The 21,415-nt window shown below is 38.3% G+C and overlaps 1 protein-coding gene across 1 annotated transcript in view; it reads left to right on the forward strand.

Annotated features, from left to right (window-relative positions):
* The first annotated feature begins 651 nt into the window (after positions 1-651).
* The window catches only part of LOC306865146 (serine/threonine-protein kinase PRP4 homolog), a 45,463-nt gene continuing 24,699 nt past the window's right edge, over positions 652-21,415 (forward strand). Inside the window, exons 1-4 of the mRNA XM_079409554.1 lie at positions 652-796; positions 1,492-2,700; positions 4,350-4,505; positions 13,820-13,978. Of these exons, the coding sequence (XP_079265680.1) occupies positions 750-796; positions 1,492-2,700; positions 4,350-4,505; positions 13,820-13,978 (1,571 nt within the window). The 5' untranslated portion in view covers positions 652-749. The remainder of the gene's footprint in view (positions 797-1,491; positions 2,701-4,349; positions 4,506-13,819; positions 13,979-21,415) is intronic.

Genomic DNA, 21,415 nt, shown 5'->3' on the forward strand with positions numbered 1-21,415 from the left:
AATAAAATGAAGTAAAAAAGACAGTTTTGGTGATTGTTCTTGTAAGCACAGTCTTACAGTTTTTTCAACTGCTTACATTTTCAAAATGTTGCCTCTTTTTTTTCAAAGCTTTACACACAAATCCAAGAATTGTACACACAACATGCAAAATGCCTCACATCTTATGCCAAACAAAGCACTGAATTCAAAATATCACAAAGAACCACATCTCAAAATCAAACTTTTGCAAACACCTTTGCCATGATATTAATTCCTGTTAGATTTTTGTGTAAGTGAGGCAAGGCAAATGCACACCTTATGAGGAAAACATATGAATCAATTAGAGGAGAACAACTGCACACTTACTTAAGCAATGAGCGGTTTATTTATTTGTGTGTTACATAGAGAATTGTGTGTTATGGTTTGCAAAAAGTGTTTTATGAAATTAAAGTCAAAGGCTAAGAATTAGTGGATGGTTTTGCAGATTTGGTGTGTGCTTCTGGTGTTTGAGTGTCAGGTTTCAGAAATTGTTTCAGGTTTTTTTTTTTATAATAAAGTAGATGCATTAGAAAAAGAATACAAAACGCAAGCAAAGTGTTATTACATTTTTTAAGACTCATGACCTCCTACCGAATTTGCCTTATACATTCAAATAAATTCTCTGAAGTTGTTAATGCAGGCACTAGAGAGCGCACGCGCTCCTCTTCGCTCTGGCCCTCCTCATAATCTCACAGCAGAAGAAGAACACAGCGGGCTGCTGCTGAAACAAAATGGCCGATGTGGAAATGGATTTACCGAGCAAGAGACTTAATAACGGGTATGAGCACGTGCGTTGTATGGCCCCATCAACAACGCCTTTAAGAGCTTGGATGGGGGTCTTTTAGGGAAAGGGAGCAGATTCGGTCAGGGTTATGTTGTTCTCATAGTTAACTATAAATATTTTGCTATCTATTTTTCTGTTCGGCTAGTGTTAGCGTGCTAATGCTAAATGTTCTTATACAAGAAGCCAGTTGTCAAGATTCATTTGTTAGAGGTGATTTTTTTGTGAACGCTTTAGTTTTAGAATCTTTGAACTGTGGCATACCACACCCTGTGTGATTAAACATTTTATTTGGTTAGCAGCTTTAGTAAAGTATCCATTAGTCTTCATGTGACATGACCAACACGCTCAATTTGTTTATTTATCCAAAATTGCAAAATTCCTATGTCGATTAGATCATAAAAGTAATCTAATTAGTTACCATAGTCCCTAAGCACATTAACATACCTACCTAGATACATTTGTTGGTGAGTTGTATGGTCAGTGTCCTTGTGAAGAACACCGTGTTGCCTTGACAAAACATAACAAAACCTCTGCATGTTATTTGGTGCCTAAATAAGCGCAAAACGAAAAAAAAAGTTTGAAATATCTGCGATGTGGAAAAAAAAAACTGAAATGTGACCCTTGTTTCTTTTTACATTAAGTTTGACTGGTGCTGCATGTTAATGTGCTTGTGTCATTTATCCTGACAGGCCAGAGGATTTAGAGAGTCCAGAGAAGAGTGGGAATGAGGATGAAAACGGTGACATGTCTGGAGAGGATGAAGAGGAGGGTGAGGAAGAAGTGGAGGTGAATGGGGAGAAGCAGGACAGCGGCTCCAAACATCACAGCAGTGGCAGCAAACACAAGAAAAAGAAACACAAGCACCGTAGCAAGCACAAAAAACACAAACATGCATCTGAGGAAGATAAGGACCGCAAACGGAAACATAGACACAAACATAAGAAGCACAGGCGCAAAGAGGAGCCATCCTCCTCACCATCTGGGGCCATCAACAGGAGGGCTGAGGATGGCTCTCCATCACTGGGCAGTGCAACCCTGGATGACAAGGCGCTTCTTGAAGACCTGGAGAAACAAAGAGCACTGATTAAAGCTGAGCTGGACAGCCAGCTGATGGAGGGGAAGGTTCAGTCAGGAATGGGCCTGATTCTACAAGGTTACAATTCTGGCTCCGAAGAGGATGGAGAGGATCAGAGGGCACGTAATGGGGAGCAACGGCAAAGAACCAGTGGGGGCAGAACCCGCTCACCTAGGAACCAGATAAGCAGGGGGGTTAGATCCAAACGGGACTCAACGGACTCCAGCAAACCAAGAGTTGGTAGGGATGCTAATCTTGAACGAATGACCAAAATTGTGAAAGAGACTGTTAAGGAGCGTAGCAAGTCCAAAGAGAAAAAACGCTCCCGGAGCAGGGACAAATCCAGGGAGCGTTTAAGGAAATCCCAGTCCCCGTCTACAAGAAGACGCTCTGCGGAGAGAAAGTCAGACCAGAAGGGACGTTCTGATCGGCGTTCTTCTCCCCATATAGATGAGAAACGGGAACAAGTCACACAGAGATCGAACTCACGAGGACGCAAAAGCCGGTCACGAGATCGACGATCTCACTCTAAAGATGCCCGGCTGGGACGCTCGGAGACGGACAGAGAAAAGAGGCCAGGAAAGTCTCCACCCAAAGAAACCTCATCTGGGAAAGAGAATCGGTCTCCTCATCAACGTCGAGCTCTTAGCCCTCAACGTCGGTGCAGTTCCTCCCCTCGCCATAGGGACCGCCAGCCCAACCAGCCCCCATCGGGTTCTGCAGACCGAAGTTCCAAACTGAACCACTCGCCGTCTAGAAACAGGTCACCAGTCAGGAGAGGACAAAGTCGCTCAAATGAGCGCCGGAGAGATTCCCCCTCCAGGTACACATCAGCACACCATTAAAGATTTAAAATTAACATTTTGTCATTTATTTACTCTCATGTTGTTCCAAACCTGTATGACTGTCTTCTGTAGCATACAAAAGAAGATATTTTGAATAACGTCCATACAAGGTCCCGTTTTATTTGGAGCATCTTTTATGTTCCACAGAAAAGTCAGTCATACAGGTTTGGAACAACATGAGGGTAAAAATGATAACAGATTTTTCATTTTTGGGTGAACTATCCCTTTAAGCAGGGGTGCTCCTGGAGTTTAACTTTACCCAGCTCCGACACACTTGTCTGGAAGTTTCTAGCGAGTCTGAAAACCTTGATTAGCTGGTTCAGGTAAGTTTAATTAGGGTTGGCGCAAAACTGCAGTACAGTGGCCCTCCAGGAACAGGTTTGGACATAACAGCCTTTAGACATCCCAGCTAGTTTGACACGGCAACAAGGCGATCGGTGATGTGAGTTTGAGGCGGGGCTATTTTTTTGGTTAGCTACTAGCAGATGAGAAGTGTTTTGGAAACTTGTTTGTAAACAGACATTATTGAGGTAATTTTTGGTGACACTAGTGGCACAGAAATTATACACTTTCTTGAAAGAAATCAACAGAGTGAAGCAAAAAATTATGATTAAAGATTGACCAATATGATTTTTTTTTTATGCATAGATAGATAGATAGATACATACATACATACATCATATCATACTATTTAAAGACATAAATATAATAAAAGATACACATATAGCAGTTAAATTTATATTTTTATGGAATGATCAACTTTGAATTTGCAAATACTATTAAAATACTTTGAAAATGAGTCAATATTAAAATTAACTTGATGCAAACATTTTTTGTTAAATATGATTTATATTAGTAAATATGATTAATATTTGAGAACTTCTTGATTCTATAATCCTAATGTAGTGGAGGGGGTTTGTTAGTGTTATATTTGTTGCACTGTTTGTATAAAGAATCAAGAAACTAATACACAAGAATATGACAGGTCAACAGCAGCAGAGCATAGTTTGAGTGGTTGCAGTGAAGTCATTTGAAAAGGCTAGAAGGTGATATATAAGGTTAGGTAAGGATATACATAGTTTCATAGTTCTCGTCTTGACTGAACGGTATGGTTGCAAATGTACAGTCAGAGATCAGAGATTTTTGTTTAGCTCTAGGGGTTTTCATTTTTGTTTGATGGAGTGACACTGAGAGGATCAGAGCTGTTTTTAGACATCAAGTTGAAGAACTACCCACTCAATGCTAATTGCCCTGACTGCCATTGAATTAACCTAACATTTGCTTTATATTGCTTGGTCTATAATGTCTTGAAAAAAGTCTGGTCCTAAATTGCAATTCTGAGATTGTAGGGTCATATGCTTGTCTTGCCTTTTTTTTATTACTTGTAAGTTATCATCTTAATAGGTTGCAGGGTGTTTATGATTGGTGGAGCTTAATGTAGGTGGAGCTTAATGTACCTGTGTGCAACAGGTTTCCTGTGTGATAAACTGCCTAGCGTCAGAATAGTAGGCTGTAAGATTGGATTATTTAAGGTGAATTGTTGTTCTATACATATGCTTTTAACTGTTGGTTACAAAAATGCCCTAGGATGAAATAATTTATCTGGCAAATGCTTAATTTCTCTTAGGAAGCGTCTTCGTGTGGATGGAGCTGGGAGATCACGGGAAACGAGTCCAGCGCGGCGCAGAGTGAGCCGCTCACCACTCAGACGTAGGTCTGTATCACCACGGCGACAGTTTCGCTCCTCACCCAGAAGACGAAGTCGATCGCCCCTGAGACGCAGGTTAGACACAGTGAGGAATACTGCTATGAACTATGGATGCTCATTTCGGTTAATTTTACGCTCGTTATCTGAACATTAACATCTAACCGATAAGATTAGAATATTAAATTAGTATTTAATAAAAAATAGAATGGCCATGTGACTCTGAGACCTACTAAAAATAGAAACAAATATTTATCATGGATTCATTTTAACGTGCAGTAGGGATGCGCGGTAGACCGATACTGGAAAAATACCGGTATATATTATATTTCAAACCAGGGACGGTGTTAGGGGTGGGCTAAGGGGGCTGGAGCTCCGAATGTTTTCAGTAAAGCCCCAAATGTTTTTATTACTATGCCATCAATGAGTTTCCATGCCCAATAAAGTAATTTATATTAGAATTTAAATAAATAAATAAATATCTCTCGACTCTCACGTCTACAGTGTCTGTCAATTTACGAGTTGTCATTCACACCCGACAAAAACCGCCCACTGAGTCTAGTCCTTCTGACTGACATGTAAACTGGCCAACCATCGATGAGCGTCTGTACGATCCAGCCAATGAAATTAGATCTTTTGGAGCCAGGCGGTTTGTTGGCCTGTAGTATTTTACTAGATCAATTTATTTGAAAAATAAAATGGATATTTCAAAATTCTTCAAAAAAAAAGGAAGTAAAACACCCCCAGCCAACACTTGAACGCCAAGATACAACAGCTTCAGGTATCTGTAACTTTTAATCATAGTATTATATTTCTTATTCGGTTTTAAATTGTCTGATTTAACGTTACTTTTTTTTTTTTTTTTTTTTTTTTTTTTTATATTCTGTTTATTGGGTTTTTCCAAGTTAAACACAACGTACAAGATACAGAATAATCCAAATATATAATTCCCATATAGACTACCCTATAACATACCCCAGACCTCCATCCCATAGTGCCACAAATAAACCATTAGTAAAATCAAACAAGAAAACAGAGATAATTAGATAGTATCTAGTCATTCTGTCCTGTTATGCCCAAATAAGAAAGGAAACTACCCCAGAATTTGACAAACAAATCTTGCCTTTTTTTCAAACGAAATGAATTTTTTTCCAAAGGTATATAAGATGATACTTCTTTGATCCACATAGAAGTAGAAGGTGGTTTGGAATCTTTCCATCTCAAAGTTAAACATTTTATGGCCGCTAAGAGGGCAAGCCTAACAAATCTCAAATTAAGCCCTTGTTGATCGAGTAATGTGATGTCCCCTAAAAGAGTAAGTCTAGGCTCTCTAGGCACATCAGTGCCAGCAACTGTGGCAATTATCTCTAAGACCTCTTTCCAATATACTTCCAAGTCAGGACAAGACCACAGCATATGTAGGAGAGTCCCTCTATCTGCTTTACATCTAGGACAAAGCTCTGAATAGGAGCTTTTAAAGGAGTGCAGTCTAACTGGGGTATAATAAACTCTATGTATCACATTAAACTGAATCAGTTTATGACGAGTATTAATAGAGAGTGTCTGAGCATCCTTACATATTGTTTCCCATTCATCATCAATGAATGAGCACTCCAAGTCTTTTTCCCACTTAGATTTGACATCACAGATATTACCAGCCATCAACTGCAACAACTTGCCATAGAAAAATGAAATAAGACACTTAGGACCTTTTTTCTCAGACAAGATAACCTCAAGAGGTGAAAAAGGGAGCTTGGATAAACGGCCACCTTGCTGGGTCTGAATGTAATGTCTAACTTGTAGGTATTTAAAAAAAAATTTAGAGGGAAGGATAAATTTCTGTTGTAGCTTCTCGAAAGACATGAGAGTGTCCTCCTCAAAGTTTGTCGAAGGTTTGAATGCCTCGATCGTACCACTGTTTGGCTATGCCATCTTTAAGAGCAGGGGGTAGAAAAAGATTGTAATAAAAAACAGTGGATCTGAAGAGAGTCTGCTTGCAGTTCATCTTTTTTCTGAGGTCTGTAACAATTTTAGAGGTACCAACGATTTGTGGATTAGAGGTCAATTTCTTTAAACAGTTTATAGAAATAAAAGGTATTGCAGCAAGAGTTATACCCTGTACCTGGACCTCTTCTAATTGCCGCCATGCAGGGGGGGAAACAGATTTTGATTGCCAAATCCAGACTATGCGCAGCTGAGCTGCACAATAATATAAATAAAAATCAGGCAATTTGAGTCCACCATTCTGAAAAGGCATACACAGTGAGCTCAATTTTAACCCGCGGAACTTTCCCTTTCCATAAGAACCTAGAAATACTTCTGTGAAGATCTTTAAAGAAAGACTTTGGTAACACAGGAGGGAGCGCCTGAAACAAATATAAAAATTTGGGCAGCGCATTCATTTTTATAGAATTTACCCGGCCAATTAATGAAATAGGAAGAGATTTCCATCTATCTAAGTCCTTTTCTACTCTTTTAAGCAGGGGGGCATAATTTAAGTTATATAATTGGGACAGATCTCTAGGTATTTGTAATCCCAAATACATGAATTCATCTGTATTCCAGACAAAAGGAAAATTGTTAAGGGACAATTGGGTAGCAGCTGTATTAAGAGGCATAGATACACTCTTATTCACATTAATTTTATAACCAGATATGATTCCGTACTCTTGTAACAACGCTGACAGAGCTGGTATAGAAGAATCTACATTTGTCAGATACAACATAATATCGTCTGCATATAATGAGATTACATGCGCCGATTGAAGGGCTGTAAAACCGCTAATGATGTCATGTGAGCGAATTGCAATAGCTAAAGGCTCGATTGCAAGAGAAAATAAAAGGGGAGACAGTGGACAACCCTGCCTTGTGCCCCGCTCCAAAGAAAACTGAGCCGAAATGTCATTATTGGTCCGAATGACTGCTGTTGGGTGGTTATATAGCATTTTGACCATGTTAAGAAATTTAGGACCAAAATTCATCTTTTGAAGGACTGTAAATAAATAGGGCCACTCAACACGATCGAAAGCCTTTTCGGCATCTAAAGAGATGGCAATAACAGGAAAGTCAACTTGAGAGGCAGAGAAAATTACATTCAAAAGTCTCCGAACATTGTCAAAAAGAGATCGATTTTGAATAAATCCTGTTTGATCCATGTGCACCAACTGTGAGATAACTTTTTCTAATCTTAAAGCAATAATTTTGGCAAATATCTTATAGTCTGAGTTGAGTAATGAGATCGGCCTATAGGAGCCACATAAATGTGGGTCTTTACCAGGCTTAAGTAAGAGAGTTATTATAGCCTGTTCAAATGAATTAGGTAAATGCTGAGTCTCTATAGCCCATAAATACATATCATTTAGCGGTTTAATTAGTTTAGGTAAGAAAGCCTTGAAAAAATCCATAGAAAAACCGTCCATACCAGGCGATTTGCCAACAGCTAAGCAAGATATGGCTTCTTGAATTTCGATCTCAGTGATGTCCCTCTCCAAACAGTCCCTGCATTCCTCGGTAAGTGAGGGTATGTCGATTCTATCTAGAAAACAGTATATTTTCACCATATCTGCACCCTGGGAGGTGTATAACAGCTTGTAGAACTGCATAAATTCCTGATTAATAAAATTAGGATCTCTGATGACAGTATTATCCATTCGACGAATTGCATTAATAGACCTCATTGCATCTTTTCGTATTTGCCAGGCTAACAATCGACCAATTTTGTCCCCATGCTCATAATATCGTTGTTTGGTTCTGAGGAGGACACACTCTGCTTCTTTAGTGGACAGCATATCATACTCAAGCTGCAATGAGCTTAGTCTCTGAAGAATATTTTCGTCTCCACATAAAGAATAGTCCTGTTCCAATTTTTTAATGTCTTTGGAGAGTACATTCAGTTGACTTTGATATTTTTTCTTTTTCCCAGATGAGTATGCTATGATTATTCCCCTCAAATAAGCCTTAAGTGACTCCCAAATCACCCCTGGAGAGGCAGATCCAGCATTAAGAGTCAAGAAATCTTCTATATTGTTGTTTAAAAAGGCTATAAAATCAAGGTCATTAAGAAGATAGTTACTAAAGCACCATCTTCTAATATATAATTTAGTAGTGGGGGTATAAATTGTAAGAACTAAAGGGGAATGATCAGACAGAGTTCGTGGAAGGTATTCACACGATTCAACTAAGTGTTCTTGTCTTTTATGTAGAAGAAAAAAGTCAATTCTAGAGAAACTTTTATGGGGCCGAGAATAAAAAGAAAAATCATTTTGCTTACTATGTAAAGCCCTCCAAATATCTATCAGTTCTAATTCAGCCATCATGTGTTTCACAGCTCTGGCTGATGGGGTTAAGACAAAACTCTTATTGGGTGATCTATCTACTGTATCTAAAACCAAATTAAAATCACCTCCAATGATTGTGCAGGGCAAAAGGAGTTTAAAATAAAAATTATGGAAAAATTGAGGGTCGTCTTGATTGGGGGCATAGACATTTGCTATTGTCACATTCTCAGATGCAATATATCCTTTAAGAATAATATATCTTCCATAATTGTCTTTAACCATGTTTTCAAAAACAAAAGGCACTCTGTGATTAATCAGAATGGCAACCCCTCTTGAATGAGAGCTATATGAAGAAAAAAATATTTGTCCAGACCATTGGCGTAGTAGCTTACAATGATCTTCCTCGGTCAGATGGGTTTCTTGTAAGAGAGCAATGTCAATCTTATTTTTCTTTAAGAACAACAGAATTTTCTTTTGCTTTAAATTGTTATTAATGCCATTAACATTCCAGGACAGATATTTATACTTATCTCTATCAGTTATCTTTCAAATGAAAACGAAACAAGTGGCATCCCTCCCCCCCACCCCATACAACACTTTCCCCATGAACAGATACTATGTCTAACACATTCGCGTAACGTTGCATACAGAACGTGCACAACTTCAAGCGAGGGCATCCCATCCTTAACAGTGGAGTAATTAACGCGGATAACGCCATCTACTGGACATTACAGGTAGTAACTTGCAAACAAATCAACAAAGTAGGTACAGGCATTAAAGCACTTATGGGTTGATAAAGCACTTATGGCTCAACATCAAAACAATCTTGGACTACTTAACAGACATAACTGTAAATCAACTGAAGACTAAAGCTTCTGTCACTGTCCATTCTGGCAGTCACTCAGAATAATCCATAAATGCAGTCACTGGGTTACTCGTAATGTACCTACAGTCTCATGAACTCGCTGACGACAGAAGTGTCGAATGATGGGCTTTTAGGTAAGCCTCAGCAGCCTCTTTGGAACCAAATGATCGCGCGCCCTCAGGAAGATCCACTCTAAGAGTCGCTGGGTACTGCATACTGTAGGAGACATTATGATCCCGGAGTTGTCTTCTAAGTGATGCAAACGCCTGTTTCTTCTTGTAGAGAGCTGTTGACATATCTCGGAAGATCATGATTTTGGAGTTTCCATATGCAAGGTCTTTTTTTTCCCGTGCAGCATTCAAAATCGTGACTGTATCTCTGAAACGGAGCAGTCTAATTACAATGGCTCGCGGTCTTTCGTGCTCTGACGGCCGGCGCTGAAGTGTACGATGAGCCCGTGCAACTTCAAAGGGGCGCTCCTGATCCATACCGATGATTTTAGGGAGCCATTCTTCCACAAATGACACTGCATCTTTCCCCTCAACCCCTTCAGGAAAACCAACAAGGCGCAAATTGTTATGCCTAGAGCGATTTTCAAGATCATCGACCTTGTCTTTCAGAGTTAGTATTTCGTACTCCGCATGTTTTTTACCCTCCGCAATATCCTCGCGCATATTCACAATGGCTCCTTCAAAACCGTCTTGACGTGATTCCAGTTCGCTCAGTTTAAGTCTCGTCTCCTGAAGGTCGCTGTGTACTTTGTCAACAGAGTCACGAATTTCACACAAATGCCCGTCGATCATTACTTGAAGCTTCGAAAGTCCTTTCTCCAGTTCTGTCTGGAACCATTCAGGCGGCAATATCGGGCTAGTCCCTACAGCTAACGTGGAGTGATCCTCAACAGTTGTTTCCTTCTTGTTCTCAGAGAATTTCTTAGGAGGCATTTTCAAAAGTTGCCCAAAGATATCAGTCCAGTTCAGAAAAAGAAAAATACAAGTAAATCCGCGCCTTACTCAAATTAGAGCTATAGAAAGGATTTTGTGTGGGAGCGATGCTTCACGCGTCTCACTCTATGGCGGCCATAACCGGAAGCCTAACGTTACATTTTAACGCAACAGTTAACGGTTGCGCAGCACAGTCTTTAGGACACACACACACACACACACACACACACACACACAGAGCGGTTATAATGTTGGGTTAGCATGGTCTGTGGCAGACTTTTCGTGTCAGGGCAACAATTCAATAAACAAGATAATAAAAAAATACATATTTCGCTAAGGAAATGGTTCCAAACAAAGCATGTTGTTGTGCTCTGCAGCAACACACAGCGGTGTTTACTGAATAAATTTGCGTGAGTAAATGATTCACTGACCCATTCATAAAAACAGTTGCTTACTTTTTTCTGAATGAATCATCTGTTTCGAACGAATCGATTGATTAAATGACTGACTGACTCACTCATTAAGGCAGTGGCTTGCCGCCACCTAGTGGCAAAGTACCATTCTAATTTTTTTCATCATTTCATATTTCTGTATTCCAAATTTTATATTTGATACATTAGCCTCATAAGATTATTTATGCAATTTGTAAGTGCTGTGTAAGTGCTCCTTCAAAAATATAAGTGTATAGAGCCCTGCGTTTATAATTATACTTGGATGAAAATGAGTCATCCTTAACATTTTTGGTGTTTTGGATTCACTACAGCTGGAGAATTATTAAATACAAAATAGGTTATAGGCTCTACTGGGTGATTTTTTTAATTTTTTATTTTACTGAGTAACATTCATAATTTTCCCATATAGTGTATAGATTTTTAGGCATTCTATTATCTCAAACAGCCTGAAAAATAGTGCATTTAGCTGACGTAAATGGAAAAAAAATAATTTTGAGCATAATTTTGCTCAATTCGGTATTTCATACGCTGCTGTTCCAAAATGTACCTGTAGGTGGCAGTGCTTCCCAAATTGCTGCGCAACTGGTAAATGTGACAACAGAACAACGCGATGGATCAAACAGATGAAACTCAGCGCTCCCAAAATTAATAAATAAAGAGAACAGTAGAAGTGAAATATGGCATTACTTTGGATAAAAAAACAGATGACAAAGGTGAAGGAACTGACCTTACTGCACCTGTATGCAAGCGTTGGTATAGGCCTAAATCATGTTGCCACAGGAACACATCAAATCTTTTTAAGCATTTGTCGCTTGCTCATCCTGATCTTTTCAAACAATTAAGAGATCGACAGGTGAGTGCATCATTCATAAATTCAGATTTGATTTGACCTTTTATTTACATCTGATCAACACACATTCAGATGTAATACAGTAAGCGCAAATGTGCATGTGAGACACACTAGAACCAATGAAGTTTTGGTCACGTAATACATGCTCTTGCATTTCATACAATCAAATTTTAATTGGATATGAATTGAGCAAGAGTTATGCTATATTAATTTTAGTATCAATGATATGAAGGGAATGTTTCTGACGCGCTGCCGACCGCTAATATGAAGCAAGTGAGATTTATATTTAATGCTTTTTCTTTGGTTGAGTCTGAAATCTGAAAACAATCTGAGAGAGAGAAATAATAACATTTGAATATATTTTCATCTTATTACTTCAGTTAGCCTATTTATTTTTTTTTCTCCAACATCAAAATGTAACCTATGTTCCCTTTAGGTTTTTTGTTACAGTTTGATACAAAGGTATTAACATATGAATCTCTTTTTATTATTATTATTAATCATATTTTTTTTTTTAAATCACTTATCTTTTGAGGCTGGTTATTTGTCACCTATGGTATCGATTTAGTATCGATACCGAGGTACTACATTCTGGTATCGTACCGAAGCCAAAATTATGGTATCGAGCCATCCCTAACGTGCAGGGGCAGCATGCAGAACAACTACCTGCAACAACAGAACCTGGATTAATCCATTGTCAAATTATCGTGCACCTGCAGCACTTCTGAGAATTGAGGGTTATGGTAATGGAGATAATGAAAATATCTGAAGACTGATATGAAAATGAATGTTAAAAATAAAAACGACATGAAAACATGTCTATGAACACATGATTAGAACACTGTTAGATTATGATGCAGTGTTATTAAAAAAGCATCTAAAAACGAGTAGCTGCCTGAGGTGAAGCTGACTTTATGCCAATAAACTGAAGCCCGTTCTGGGACACTTCCTATGATATTAATCTGATAACTTAGATACATAACATAGACGTAACATTACAACTTGTATCTGCACAAAAGGATGCATATGCCAGTGAACTTAAGTTACGCGCTATAGCGTGAGAGAGAGAGCTCCCGCCCTGATGCGCTTTCAACAGCACGCTGAAACACGGGCAGGGTTTACTATAGATTTCACATTCTATAAAGTTCTCATTATAATGCTTATGTCATTAATGTTTATGGCAGATTTGTGCTATATTTTCATCTACATTATCAAGTGATTCCTAGAATCGTCTGCGTGTTCTCGAAGCCATTCGAAGTACAAAAACAATTTTAATTGAAGTAGGCTACTGTTGAACAAATATGACGAAAAAAATCACTGCTGCATTATTATAAGATCAGTATTTTTTTAAAAAGAAACATCTAAAAAGCAATACGACCGTCTCAGTAACTGTCAATTTCGGGCATTGCATTTGAGCATGAAACTAAACACCGGTAATATGCAGCGCATTCAGTATGTTAATAAATGTTAATATCCCAACGCATCCTCTATTAGATTAATCCGATATGTAGCTAACCCAGACATCACTACGTGACTTCAAAGCCAGGTTTCTCTCCTCACGTCTATACTTTGAACCACATGCTGTTGAAGCTAAACAATCAGAGCTCAGGGCGCCACCCAAAGTGCTGCTATAACCAATCAGAATTTTTTCCCCATGATCATCGTATTCATGATCGATCATCGCTGTCATGGCCGAGTACTCGATCACTGTTGCACATCCCTAGTGCTTACTCGAAATATGTCTGTAGGCACGTGCCTACATGCTCTGTAATTTAAATATAAATAGCATATTTATATTTCTTTAATCATGCAGCAAACTTAAAAAAATAAATATATAAAAAAGGCATTTTAAGCCGTTTAACTAATGGCAATAATTGGTTAAAATTCCTACTTTAAACAGTCATTATGAGCGTCACTTATAAACTGTAGTGTTTGTAACTGAATCTCAGTTCAGTGTGATAGTGCTGTTAGTTATTTGTGTAAGGAACTGTTCTGTTTTGGCAGGTCTGCTGAATGGGACCGGTTTGGCCGCTCCAGACTACGACGATCCACCTCCAGAGAGCGTGAGAGGAGGAGGAGGAGGAGGCGAAGTCGGGATGAAGACAAGTTCAAAGGCAGTCTGTCAGAGGGTATGAAAGCAGACCAAGACTCCTCTGAAGAAGTGTGAGTAATAGTGCTTTTTCAAGGCTTGAACCTACTGTGGTTGCATATGAATAGTGATGTCAAAGTTTGAATCTGTTGACTCAATGATAATAAAAAAAAATGGACTACTGGTGATACTGAGAACCAACTCGCTGTCTAAAAGCTGACTGCTTTTGCATGATCACATGTGTGTACATGCAAAAATGAAGAAAGCTTGTGGCTACATGGTTAAAGTGTCTCCTGGACATTCTCATCAAGAGAAATTGATTTGACTGGCCATGGGACTGGACCAAAAGCAAACAAAAAGCATATTCATGTCAAAATATATAGGCTTTGCTGCATTAACGTTTTAAGAAGTTATTGATAAACTAGTGCTTTTTTTGCTTTCGGTTTAAGAGATGAAGTCGGCGACACTGACTCCTCATCTCCACAGTATTGGATGTGCCATGGACATTTCATACGGATTACATAATCTAACAATATTTGTTTTCCATTTGAATTGGTTCATTTGAAAGGAGACATTTCACTCTCTTTAGATATACTTTACATGTCTGTAAGGCAAGTATACAAGGTGCACCGGCGCCTCCATCGTTCATGCAGTGAGCACGCTACTGTTCACCTTCCACACTCAGCACAGACACTTGAATGGTGCACATTTTTCTAGGTTAACATTAGATTGAGTGGCCATGTAATGTTGCTGCTATTAACATATTTCAGATGATAAGCCATATTTGGTCGATGAATGATAGGCGAGCGTTTGGATGTCCTTCCCGATAAACTGGATTACCACAAAGACCAGCCGTTAACGATCTGTCCATGATGGACTGCGTGGATTTTTTTTTTTTTTCTGCGACTAATAAAATTTTAGTTGACCAAGCCTCTTCTCGCCTATTTAACTATTATTTATTTATTTATTTTTTAACTGTTATTTATTTTACAGGTACCTACAACAGCAAAATAACTAAAACTTAAAAATACATTTATCAAGAAAATAAGTATAACAAACAATATGAAACACATGACAAACTATTTCCATGTTTTCACAATGAAATTACATTCAAATATATACAAATTAGGGCTGGGCGATATGGCCAAAAAAAATCATCAATTTTTTTCATATCAGTCGATATCGATAATTATCACGATAAATGTCATATCTTTATTTCTTTCACGTTTAAAGCCAGAATTTTGCTCCAAAGTGAAAGTTGTAGTAACCAGACCATTAATTTTCCTTAAAATAAATATCTAACTAGAAAAATTTCTTAATTTATAAGTGATGGCGACGTGTAGTGATTCTGTGATTCTGACTGTCTTGTTGCACACAGCGTTTCTCCTGTTTGGCTTTAAACTAGTTTAATTCAGAGTCATTTGTGTTCACCGATGAATGTAATAATAATTGTAAGCGCTTCACACTGGATCTTACAGCGCTGTTTAGTGCTCGCATCTGCTCTAGTGAGCTCACGCTGTGTGGCAGTTTGATTTTGATCAGAGCAGATAAACGGTCCGTGTGGCGCGATTCAATTGAGTCATGCTGTTTTTTTTTCCGCTTTTTGCGGATATAAACATTATATTGAACATTTATCGAACTCTTCATATCATTTTATCGAAGAAAATTATATCGCGATAATTATCATTATCGAATTATCGCTCCGCCCTAATACAAATTAAATCTTTCTCTAACTCTTTCTCATACATACAAACACACACATAGACTTGCAGTCTTGCACACACGTGGATCAAATGCGCACACCGAAACACTTCTGCGCTGCCCACGCGACTTTATCAGTAAAGACATTTTGCAACTGAAAAGCATGACATTTTTCAGCATGGGGGTTGTAACACTGCTGTTTTTGAAGAAGTTAAACTTGCATAATTGCTATTGGTAGCGCTGCTGCTAGGGATGTAACGGTTTGACGATAAATCATGATAAAATTCCCCACGGTTAGTATTACCGTTTCATATTTTAATTATCATTAAAACCGTATTCGATTACCGCGATCTGAACAACTGACGATAAATAAATACTGTCCAGCATAAAGCAGAGTGTAACAGTCTCACGAGCGCACGGCAGCAGAGTAGTTTCATTCTGAGTGAAAACAGGGCGGAAAAGCTGGGAGGTTTTAAAAGAGTGCTGAGGGAATTATACAAATGAATATATCAGTGAATTAATTATATGACTGTACCTTTGAAGGTTCTGACTGTCTTCAGAAACGATTCGATGGCATTTTGTTTTCATCTTAGCTCCATGTAATACCTAAAGGAAGTGTTCTTAAATACAATACTGCTTTGTTCGCGGAGTTCTCGGGAATCAGCTGTAATTCAGCTTTTCCATATAAAGCCCCACCTGCTGTCAGAGAGTGGATTTACAGACACTTATTTACATTCAGCCTGTGTGCAGTTTCTGTCTGGCCAAAAAACGGACCAAATTTGCGTGCCCTGCTGTAAATTTTAACCGGTTGATGAAAAACAAGCTTATATGGAGCAGATAATATGGAGCAGATAAGTGGATAGAGAGTTGGACTTGTATCCTGAAGTTTGTGGGTCCGAGTCTCAGGTCCGGCAGGGATTGTAGGTAGGGGGAGTGAATAACCAACACTCTCTCCACCCTCAATACCATGACTGAGGTGAGACCCTTGATCAAGGCACCGGACCCCCAACTGCTCCTCGGGCACCGCAGCATTGGCTGCCCACTGCTCCGGGTGTACGTTCACTACTGTGTGTACACTTGGATGGGTTAAATGCAGAGCACAAATTCAGAGTTTGGGTCACACACCACTTTCCCTTTCCCTTCCCCTTATTAATCAATTATCATTTTGACTTAACTTTTTTCTTTAAAGGCTGAAATGTGAGGTTTACCTTTTATATGAAACTTTTTCAAAGCTTTATTTGAACATTTACATTATTTATTTGAACATGCTATTAATCTGGTGTCAGTCAAGTTGTCATTTAAAATCCAGACCTCATTGGTAATGTTATTGTTTTAGTGATTATGCAAACAAAAAGTAATTTTATTTGCTGTTTGTTGATTTTTAAATATAAAACTTGAAGTTATTTATGTATCGGTACTTTTTGAACATCTCCAGCACATTTTAACAATACCGTGATAATACTGATAACCGTGATAGTTTTGGTCACTATAATCGTGATGAGAAATTTTCATACCGTTACATCCCTAGCTGCTGCCAAGCACTGTTAAGAGACGCAAAGATTCAGGTAATTCAAACATGCTTTTCTCTCGCGCTCTCTCTCTCTCTCTCTGTAATAACTAAAGCTTTCATTACTAGCTTTAAAATAAAATGATGCTTATTATACTAATAGAGAAGGGGGGCCGAAAAAATTATTTTGCCTGTTTTATAATATGAGGTAAATCCTGCCCTTATCCTTAACATGTGCCAATCATACCTGCTCAAACTGGTCAAAACTCTTAACACAACCTGATGTCAACGCAAACTCAACAATTGGTGTTGGGGAACTAGATTTAATCACCTAAATTTTTCCACAAAATATTTATGAAACTGTTCAAGTTTCTAAGAAGGCATTCAAACCAGAACCTACAGCCAAATTAAGTGATCAGTTAATTGCTGAAAAAAAATGTAGGGGTATTATATTTCTGTGCAATAATATTAGAATAAAAGTTTGTCATAGAAGTTCTCACAGCAGACCGATACCCCAAAAAATATAGCCTCATAATTTGAAAAGAAACCTCAATCATTCTTCCATTTCCGTTCTGCCTTCCTGCATTCTTGTCTAACAGATCAAATATGATTGTTGAGCCATGGTGCTGAATTGAGCTTAAGTTTCCTAACTTTGTATGGAGCGACCAAATCCAAAATATTTAAACAAACAGAATTAAACAATCATCTGGGCCCACAGAAGCAGGAGGGAACACAATCAAATCATAATTGAGGAACAGATACATCAGAAAATTCAGCAGCATTGGATGGCTGAGGCACTACTGGCTTGCATGGCATTTAAAACATTAAAAATGACAGGCATATGATCAGTCAAACGGTAATTATAAACATCAGTATTACAAATCGAAAGGCCAAGAGACTAGACCAAGTCCAAAATAAGCAATCTACTTCTACAGCTTTCATTCTGTCCTGTTTCTTTATGGTGAATTACTGTGAAAATTGAGTATTTTCAATTTATTGTAAAATACTGGCAGCAGGTATGCCACTAATGTATTGTAATTCTATGAGATTAATACTGTGAAATTACTATTGCCATTTACAGTAACATGCGGTACGTTTTTGTGATTTTCAATTTCAGTTTACCACTCTTAAGAAATTATGCTTTAAAAACAACCCAGTTTGGGTCATTTTGGCAACCCAGCACTGGGTGAGAAAGGGAACAGTATGTTGTAAATAAAAAAAAATAAAAAAATCACCATGAATTACTACAGTAAAACACAGGAGACAGTAATAAGATAAATAAATGTTCACCTTTTAATTATAAGCAAGAACACCCCAAAATGGACAAAAGCAGGTATAAAAACATATGTAAGAAAAAGTGCAGCAAACTATTAAATTAAAGCTCGTGCAATTAAAAAAAAATGCATTTTAAAGGCTTGGATATTTAATAAAAGTTAAGAACATATATGATTAGCTTTTTTTTTTTTCTCCTAACAACGAGCATTATATATGGCCAAAACCATCAGGATAAGTGCCACCAAGAAACACAAGTTGAGAGAGCCAAATACATATGCATAATATATACATAATACAGTGGGAAAAAAGTTATTTGATCCCCTGCTGATTTTGTACGTTTGCCCACTGACAAAGAAATTATTTTATTAGTTGACAGGGACATTGCAAATTAATAAAACATTCCTGTAAATGTACCAGAATTAGCCAAAGGCTATTTTTCATCCATTTTTCAATTTTAATGGTAGGTTTATTTGAACAGTGAGAGACAATAACAACGAAAAAATCCAGAAAAACACATTTCAAAGTTATAAATTGATTTGCATTTTAATGAGTCAAATAAGTATTTGATCCCCAATCAATCAATCATTGTAGACCTACACAAGGCTGGAATGGGCTACAAGACCATCGCCAAGCAGCTTGGTGAGAAGGTGACAACAGTTGGTGCGATTATTCGCAAATGGAAGAAACACAAAATAACTGTCAATCTCCCTCAAACTGGGGTTTCATGTAAGATCTCACCTCGAGTTTCAATGATCGTGAGAATGGTGAGAAATCAGCCCAGGACTACACGGGAGGATCTTGACAAGATCTCAAGGAAGCTGGGACCATAGTCACCAAGAAAACAATTGGTAACACACTACGCCGTGAAGGACTGAAATCCTGCTGCGCCCACAAGGTCCCCCTGCTCAAGAAAGCACATGCACAGGCCCGTCTGAAGCTTACCAATGATTTAGAGGAGAACTGGGTGAAAGTGTTGTGGTCAGATGAGATCAAAATCCAGCTCTTTGGCATCAACTCAACTCGCTGTGTTTGGAGGAGGAGGAATGCTGCCTAAGACTCCAAGAACATCATCCCCACCGTCAAACGTGGAGGTGGAAACATTATGCTTTGGGTGTGTTTTTCTGCTAAGGGAACAGGACAACTGCACCGCATCAAAGGGACAATGGATGGGGCCATGTACCGTCAGGACCAGGCCATTGAAACCTGCCAGGGCATTGAAAATGGGTCGTGGATGGGTATTCAAGCATGACAATGACCCAAAACACACGGCCAAGGCAACAAAGGAGTGGCTCAAGAAGAAGCACGTTAAGGTCCTGGAGTGGCCTAGCCAGTCTTCAGACCTTAACCCCATCTGTGGAGGGAGTTCAAGTTTCGATCTGCAAGGAGGAGTGGGACAAAATCCCTCCAGAGATGTGTGCAAACCTGGTGGCCAACTACAAGAAACGTCTAATCTCTGTGATTGCCAACAAGGAGTTTGCCACCGAGTATTAAGTCATGTTTTGCAAAGGGGTCAAATACTTAAAATGCAAATCATTTTATAACTTTTTTTTAAATGCGTTTTTCAGAATTATTTTTGTTCTGTCTCTGACTGTTCAAATAAACCTACCATTAAAATTATAGACTGATCATTTCTTTGTCAGTGGGCAAACGTACAAAATCAGCAGGGGATCAAATAATTTTTCCCCCCACTGTACATAGCCAAATAGGCTATGTATTACAGTGAATTGACAGGATTTTACCTTCCTTTAATACATCATTCACTTATAAACTCTCACAGTATGAGTGTTTTCAATTTTCTTTCTCCTGTTTTTTTCCACACATTCATGTCATGAGTGCCATGAACACGGACAGGCAAAGACTTGTACTCAAACTCCTGTGAAACACCCATTCACTGCCGTTGTGCTATTTCTTCAAATGGACTGGAACCCAATGCATTATGTACTACATTTGTATTGTAACACTCCTATTTTAGAATATAGCTGCATTTAACGGCCAGTGTTGTTCAAGTTACTTCCAAACTGTAATACATTATAGATTACTTGTCACTGTTATTTAAAAGTAATTCCTTACCTTACAATATTACGGTCTCCGAATAAGTTAATAGAATTTGCTTGATAAAGCAGAGTTTACAGTTCAGTCAATTGATCAGGTCGTCCAGTGAACGCTCAGTAATGATTATTTATGAATTCAAAGAAATCTTAATTTCTAGGGTAAGAAAAATACCCTTTTTTTTAAGGTACAGTATTACTCAGAGCATGTAACGATCGAGATCGTTAAATTGACTGTTGCAAGCAGGGAATCAGAAACACATACTCATAAAGTTTTATTAATTAAATCACAAACACAAAACTAGACTAAACAAACACGCATATATATATATATATATATATATATATATATATATATATATATATATACATATATACACACACACACACACGGTACATGGGAAGGATAAGTGAGACTGGATGAATGAAACCGGACAGAAACAGGGGAAATGAGGCTAAGTTGACCATCTGAAAGAACTATCGGTCTCTAATTCAAGGCACAGTATACGATAGCTTACAACAAACCTCTGTATGGTGAAAGGAACGATACTTGCATTTGAATACTTGCACCGAGAACTAGAGTCCCGTGAAGCTTCTGAAGAAGGTCTGGATGGTTTCAGGCACTCTATGAGTCCAACCATACGGGAAGCAATCGGAAGATTTAGCAGGGCTGACCTGTGTGTGAGCCTTTTAAAGTCAGGGAAGAGTCACACCTTCAGGATGGGCTTGACCAATGAGAGAGGCTGAATTTCCAAGCGGGAGGCTGGAAATATTGGGGGGTTTTATGACCCTTTGTCTGAGAGCATGGTTCGAAAGGCTCTAGCAGTCTATACTTTGATTAAATTACACACACCTGGCATTCTATGAGAAGGTTGTGTACCAAAGTGTGCGTCATCAAATTAATTTGGTAGGAGACATGATATAGGTGGGGTTACCTTAACTAGTACTTCACTCATAAAACATGCATAAAACAAAATACA

The sequence above is a fragment of the Barbus barbus genome (assembly GCF_936440315.1).
Source record: "Barbus barbus genome assembly, chromosome: 46".
NCBI lineage: Eukaryota > Metazoa > Chordata > Actinopteri > Cypriniformes > Cyprinidae > Barbus > Barbus barbus.